Raw genomic sequence first — 7,493 nt, 5'->3', positions numbered from 1 at the left:
GAGGAGTTATTTCCCCAGTCAGATATAGCGGAGTTATTTACCCAGTCAGATATAGAGGAGTTATTTCCCCAGTCAGATATAGAGGAGTTATTTCCCCAGTCAGATATAGAGGAGTTATTTCCCCAGTCAGATATAGAGGAGTTATTTCCCCAGTCAGATATAGAGGAGTTATTTACCCAGTCAGATATAGAGGAGTTATTAACCCAGTCAGATATAGAGGAGTTATTTACCCAGTCAGATATAGAGGAGTTATTTCCCCAGTCAGATATAGAGGAGTTATTTACCCAGTCAGATATAGAGGAGTTATTTCCCCAGTCAGATATAGAGGAGTTATTTACCCAGTCAGATATAGAGGAGTTATTTACCCAGTCAGATATAGAGGAGTTATTAACCCAGTCAGATATAGATGAGTTATTAACCCAGTCAGATATAGAGGAGTTATTAACCCAGTCAGAGGGGTTATTTACCCAGTCAGATATAGAGGGGTTATTAACCCAGTCAGATGTAGAGGAGTTATTAACTCAGTCAGATATAGAGGAGTTATTAACCCAGTCAGATGGGTTATTTACCCAGTCAGAGGAGTTATTAACCCAGTCAGATATAGAGGTGATATTTACCTAGTCATATATAGAGGAGTTATTTACCCAGTCAGATATAGAGGAGATATTTACCCAGTCAGAGGAGTTATTTATCCAGTCAGATATAGAGGAGTTATTAACCCAGTCAGAGGAGTTATTAACCCAGTCAGATATAGAGGAGTTATTAACCCAGTCAGATATAGAGGAGTTATAAACCCAGTAAGATATAGAGGGGTTATTAACCCAATAAGATATAGAGGAGTTATTAACTCAGTCAGATATAGAGGGGTTATTAACCCAATCAGATATAGAGGAGTTATTAACCCAGTCAGATATAGAGGGGTTATTAACCCAGTCAGAGGGGTTATTTACCCAGTCAGATATAGAGGAGTTATTAACCCAGTCAGATATAGAGGAGTTATTAACCCAGTCAGATATAGAGGAGTTATTAACCCAGTCAGATATAGAGGAGTTATTTACTCAATCAGATATAGATGGGTTATTAACCCAGTCAGATATAGAGGAGTTATTAACCCAGTCAGTTATAGAGGAGTTATTAACCCAGTCAGATATAGAAAATTATTAACCCAGTCAGAGGAGTTATTCACCCAGTCAGATATAGAGGTGTTATTTACCCAGTCAGATATAGAGGAGTTATTAACCCAGTCAGATATAGATGAGTTATTAACCCAGTCAGATATAGAGGGGTTATTAACCCAGTCAGATATAGAGGAGTTATTAACCCAGTCAGAGGAGTTATTAACCCAGTCAGATATAGAGGAGTTATTTACCCAGTCAGATATAAAGGAGTTATTAACCCAGTCAGATATAGAGGAGTTATAAACCCAGTAAGATATAGAGGGGTTATTAACCCAATAAGATATAGAGGAGTTATTAACTCAGTCAGATATAGAGGGGTTATTAACCCAATCAGATATAGAGGAGTTATTAACCCAGTCAGATATAGAGGAGTTATTAACCCAGTCAGATATAGAGGAGTTATTAACCCAGTCAGATATAGAGGAGTTATTAACCTAGTCAGATATAGAGGAGCTATTAACCCAGTCAGATATAGAGGGGTTATTTACCCAGTCAGATATAAAGGAGTTATTAACCCAGTCAGATATAGAGGCGTTATTAACCCAGTCAGAAATAGAGGAGTTATTCACCCAGTCAGAGGAGTTATTAACCCAGTCAGATATAGAGGAGTTATTAAACCAGCCAGATATAGAGGAGTTATTAATCCAGTCAGAGGAGTTATTAACCCAGTCAGATATAGAGGGGTTATTTACCCAGTCAGATATAGAGGAGTTATTAACCCAGTCAGAGGAGTTATTAACCCAATCAGATATAGAGGAGTTATTAACCCAGTCAGATATAGAGGAGTTATTAACCCAGTCAGATATAGAGGAGTTATTAACCCAGTCAGATATAGAGGAGTTATTAACCCAGTCAGATATGGAGGAGTTATTAACCCAGTCAGGTATAGAGGAGTTATTAACCCAGTCAGATATAGAGGAGTTATTTACCCAGTCAGATATAGAGGAGTTATTTACCCAGTCAGATATAGAGGGGTTATTAACCCAGTCAGATATAGAGGAGTTATTAACCCAGTCAGATATAGAGGAGTTATTTACCCAATCAGATATAGAGGAGTTATTAACCCAGTCGGATATAGTGTAGTGAAAGTGATGTCTCATGGTCTGACAAACACCACTCTAGCTCTGTCACTCTGTTCACTCGTGGCTGCGCGGCCAGGCACGACTCCAACACCATCATTAAGTTTGCCGATGATAAAACAGTGGTAGGCCTGATCACCGACAGCGATGAGACAGCCTACAGGGAAGAGGTCAGAAACCTGATCGTGTGGAGCAAGGACAACAATCTCTCCCTCAACGTCATCAAGACAAAGGAGATGATTGTGGACTACAGGAAAAGGAGGACCGAGCATGCCCCCATTCTCATCGATGGGGCTGTAAGGGGGCATGCTCGGAAATGGGGGTTGAAAGGGGGGTTGGAAGGGGGGTTGGAAGGGGGTGGGGTTGGAAGGGGGAGTGTCATAATCACACCAAAGAGAAAGAAAGAGGCTTCTTCTAAACATCGATGATGTGAAGTGTTTCTTTTTTACATAGCAATTTAGAAATTGTCTTTTGAAGTTCAGGATTGCTCCCTTCAGTTGCCAGGGTTTGTTAAAAACAATTCCACTGAATTTAGCTTTTGTAATTAAAGAGCTATAGGATATGTCTGAGTTTTCCCAGCTGCTCGGGTTTTAGAGAGGCAGTTTTGAAAGGCAGGCTGTGGAAATGTCTGAGCAAATGTCAGAGATTAAGAGATTATACCTCGAGGGAGGGGGGTAAAAAAAAAACAGAATGACTCCATTTTGGATTTGTGCGATGGAATTTATTTATTTATTTCTATGTTGAATCGTTTTGTGAATGAAAGTTAAACAATATATTCTACTGTGGATTAAGTGTCCATATGTCTACGGGACCTGTGTTTTCAAAGAGATTGGATTCTTAAGGGTGATTTGTTGGATTGGATTATTCTGTCCTCTCATTCCTATAATAAACCCTCTGTCCTATAGACATGAGTGTTGTTGAGCAACAAAACCGACGTGTGCACCAACTACGGGGCACAACTACGGGGCACAGCTACGGGGCACAGCTACGGGGCACAGCTACGGGGCACAGCTACGGGGCACAACTACGGGGCACAACTACGGGGCACAACTACGGGGCACAACTACGGGGCACAACTACGGGGCACAGCTACGGGGCACAACTACGGGGCAAAACTACGGGGCACAACTACGGGGCACAGCTACGGGGCACAACTACGGGGCAAAACTACGGGGCACAACTACGGGGCAAAACTGATGGGGGTGGCTTAGATTGTTGACAACATTTTAACTATATTTCGTCTCCAAAATGTTTATTAAAAACATAAATACATTTGCACAATGAGTACTTCTTGTCTCTCAAATACATTGTTACAGTTGTTGGTTAGCTAGCTAGCAAATTTGGATTCATATTAGCATATAGACGTGACAGTCAAAACAAAGATATGGTATCAAGAACAAGATACAACTCGCTGAAATGAGCCTCCTACGATCCCGGCAGCTTCTTGTCCGTGTTGCTAACTACTTCAGAATGGATTCATACCCCCTTGACTTTAAATGATTTTATTTCACCTTTATTTAACCAGGTAGGCCAGTTGACAACAAGTTCTCATTTACAACTGTGACCTGGCCAAGATAAAGCAAAGCAGTGCGACTCAAACAACAACACAGAGTTACACATGGGATAAAACAAACATACAGTCAATAATACAGTATAAAAATCTGTATACAGCATGTGCAAATGAGGTAGGAGGTAAGGCAATAAATAGGCAATAGTTGCGAAGTAATTACAATTTAGCAATTAACACTGGTGTGATAGATGTGCAGATGATGATGTCCAAGTAGAAATACTGGTGTGCAAAAGAGCAGAAAAACCAAAACAAATATGGGATGAGGTAGGTAGTTGGTTGGATGGGCTATTTACAGATGGGCTGTGTACAGCTGCAGTAAGCTGCTCTGACAGCTGATGCTTAAAGTTAGTTAGGGGGATATAAATCTCCAACTTCAGGGATTTTTGCAATTCGTTCCAATTCGTTCCAGTCCAGACATTCATGTCCTAACCCTTACATTAACCCTCATGTCCTAACCCTCATGTCCTAACCCTCATGTCCTAACCCTCATGCCCTAACCCTCATGTCCTAATCCTCATGTCCTAACCCTCATGTCCTAAATCATATGTCCTAACCCTCATGTCCTAACCCGTACTTTAGCCCTCATGTCCTAACCCTCATGTCCTATCCTTCATGTCCTAACCCTCATGTCCTAACCCTCATGTCCTAACCCTCTGTCCTAACCCTCGTGTCCTAACCTTCATGTCCTAACCCTCATGTCCTAAATACATGTCCTAACCCTCATGTCCTAAATCACATGTCCTAACCCTCATATCCTTACTCTCATGTCCTAACCCTTACATTAACCCTCATGTCCTATACGTCATGTCCTAACCATCATGTCCAAACCCTTATGTCCTAAATCATATATCCTAATCCTCATGTCCTAACCCTCTGTCCTAACCCTCATGTCCTAACCCTTACATTAACCCTCATATTCTAACTCTCATGTCCTAACCCTTACATTAACCCTCATGTCCTAACCCTCATGTCCTAACCCTCACATTAACCCTCTGTCCTAACCCTCATGTCCTTAACCCTCACATTAACCCTCTGTCCTGTCTCCCTCCCAGGTTTAGAGTGTATTGTAGTCCTCCCAGACCCTCGTAGCTAATGGGACTCTATGTCCAACCTTAACCTTAACCCCTATGTCCTGTTTCTAACCATAACCATATCTTCTGTCTCTCTCCTAGGTATAGAGTGTAACATAGTCCTCCCAGACCCCCGTAGCTACTGGGACCCGGTGTTCGGCACCTGCGTCTTCCTCTTTTCCTTCCTCATCCCGGTTACCATCATCAGTGTCTGCTACAGCCTGATGGTCAATCGCCTTCGCAGCGTCCGCATCCTGTCCGGCTCCAAGGAGAAGGACCGTAACCTACGCCGCATCACCCGCATGGTCCTGGTCGTAGTGGCAGCCTTCGTGGTCTGCTGGACCCCCATCCAGATCATGGCTCTGGCCCAGTTGTTAGGCTTCAACCTGGGTAGCCTCCTCACCATGGCCCTGATGCACTTCTGTATCGCGCTGGGCTACGTCAACAGCAGTCTTAACCCAGTCCTCTACGCCTTCCTGGACGAGAACTTCAAGAGGTGCTTCAGGGAGTTCTGCCACCCTGGTCCATTCCGCCTGGACAGCCGGCAGCAGTCTGGTCGGATGAGGAGCATCGCCCGGGAAGTTGCCTACAACTGCAAAACGGCGGACGGGAATACAAACCCCGCATGACTAGGCGTGGAGCTGCCTCTGGTCTGCCAGGAGCCACAGAACAATCACCACCAAGGGACAGGGAACTCCAACACAGAGCTCACGCAGATCACTACCCTCTAGCAGCGCGTCGGCCCCCTGGGCTGGGGCCGAACGGGGACGGGCCAGGGTAGGGGCAGAGCCTGGGGGCCAGAGGTAGCCCGGGGCAGGGGCAGAGCCTGGGGGCCAGAGGTAGCCCGGGGCAGGGGTGATGTGCGAATGGCCTGGTTGGTGCCTGACCCGGATCTGTGCCGGAGCGAACAGCAGGGTCATGTATTCTAACAGACTTTCTACTCGGGACTAAGGGGCTCTACTTCTCTATGTCTTTGGTAAACATGGATGTCATTTTGTCATATTTTAGTTGATTGATCATTTTTCGGGCCGATTAAAGCTTAGAGTTTAGGTCTGTGACTTTAGGTCTGTGTGCTTCAAGGACGATTTCCAGGAAAAGTCGACAGTGTTTTGTTTTTGCGCACGTTTCTCTCCACTCTGAGCCCATTGAGCCCATTGTTTGAACCCATTGAGCCCATTGTTTGAGCCCATTGAGCCCATTGTTTAAGCCCATTGAGCCCATTGTTTGAACCCATTGAGCCCATTGTTTGAGCCCATTGAGCCCATTGTTTGAGCCCATTGAGCCCATTGTTTGAGCCCATTGAGCCCATTGTTTGAGCCCATTGAGCCCATTGTTGATTGGTTGATTCATGATGTTGTTGTCATTTTTTCCTATTGTTGTGCGAATGCTTTTTTGGGGTCTGTTTCTATGCTGTAAGTAATTACTGTAAGTGGGGGTTTCTTTGTGTATTTCTGTTTTATTTTGTTGGTGAGGAACAACTTATCCTACTCCATGGCCTTAGATACAAAGTCTGTTATAAATGCTATCCACCATCCTGGATAGAGCGTGTTAGTCATTGATGGTGCTTTACTGTTTGTTTTCTATCACCTTGCAGGTGTAGGAACAGGCAACACATCAGTAACAGAGACTTGCTTGTTTGAAGCCTTTATTCATTGTTGCCGGTGAAATAATCATTGAGATGATGATGCTGCCTGAGGTTTCCGCGTAAACAGATTTTTGCTTGTCGTCCTGTAAAGAAAAGAAAAAAAGAAGCAACAATATTTTGTATTACAATGTGTTTTGGAGCAGCACTGTCTTAAAAGTAAGATTTTACTTAAAAAGGGAAAAACAAAAGTGTAGCAAAATTAAAATATATAATTATATATGACGTGGTGTGTATAGAAATATAATTCATTATATTCATTCTATTTTTATGGTGGTGTTACTCTGTATATATAGACATGCTATATAAAGGTATGTAAAAGTATATAAGTATATAAGTATTGTTACAGTCATCTAAGACACTTCTGAGACTTCTGTCTTTATATATGAATCATGTTATTGGTGTATATTTGCCTCTTGAGTCTGTATGCGTGCTGTTTGTGTACAGAGGTGCAGGTAGAATCTTTCCTAAAGTTGCAAAATTCTGGTAACTTTCCCAAAAAGTATTGGTTTGGGGATTCCAGATGTCCTGCTTATTCCCTCCTGATTCCTGGAATCTTTCAACCAGGTTTTTCTGGAATAACAGGGAATTCTGGGAAAGTTATCAGAGTATTTCCATTAGTTTACATTTCCAGACCACTTGAATGTCAACAGAAAATTCTCAAAAAAGCCAAATCTAGCAAAAAAATGTTGTTGTAATTAATATTAAAAGAGATAAACAGTGTTTGCATAAATGGTTGTTGCTGTAATGAAGATTGTAACAGTATGTTTACTCATGAACTGCATTTTACGTAGCTATTTATTATTATTAATGAATGGTTAATTTGCTGATGCTAAAGACATTTTATATGCTAGCCAACTTGTTGTTGATGCTAAAGACAGTTGATATGCTAGCCAACTTGTTGTTGATGCTAAAGACAGTTGATATGCTAGCCAACTTGTTGTTGATGCTAAA

The 7,493-nt window shown here is 42.4% G+C and overlaps 1 protein-coding gene across 1 annotated transcript in view; it reads left to right on the top strand.

The window, feature by feature from the left end:
• The window catches only part of oprl1 (opiate receptor-like 1), a 65,510-nt gene extending 58,834 nt beyond the window's left edge, over nt 1-6,676 (top strand). Inside the window, exon 4 of the mRNA XM_042304314.1 lies at nt 5,000-6,676. Within this exon, the coding sequence (XP_042160248.1) occupies nt 5,000-5,526 (527 nt within the window). The 3' untranslated portion in view covers nt 5,527-6,676. The remainder of the gene's footprint in view (nt 1-4,999) is intronic.
• Nucleotides 6,677-7,493: the final 817 nt, after the last annotated feature.

The sequence above is a fragment of the Oncorhynchus tshawytscha genome, linkage group LG22 (assembly GCF_018296145.1).
Source record: "Oncorhynchus tshawytscha isolate Ot180627B linkage group LG22, Otsh_v2.0, whole genome shotgun sequence".
Classification (NCBI taxonomy): Eukaryota; Metazoa; Chordata; class Actinopteri; order Salmoniformes; family Salmonidae; genus Oncorhynchus; species Oncorhynchus tshawytscha.
This window is presented reverse-complemented; position numbering and strand designations above follow the sequence as displayed.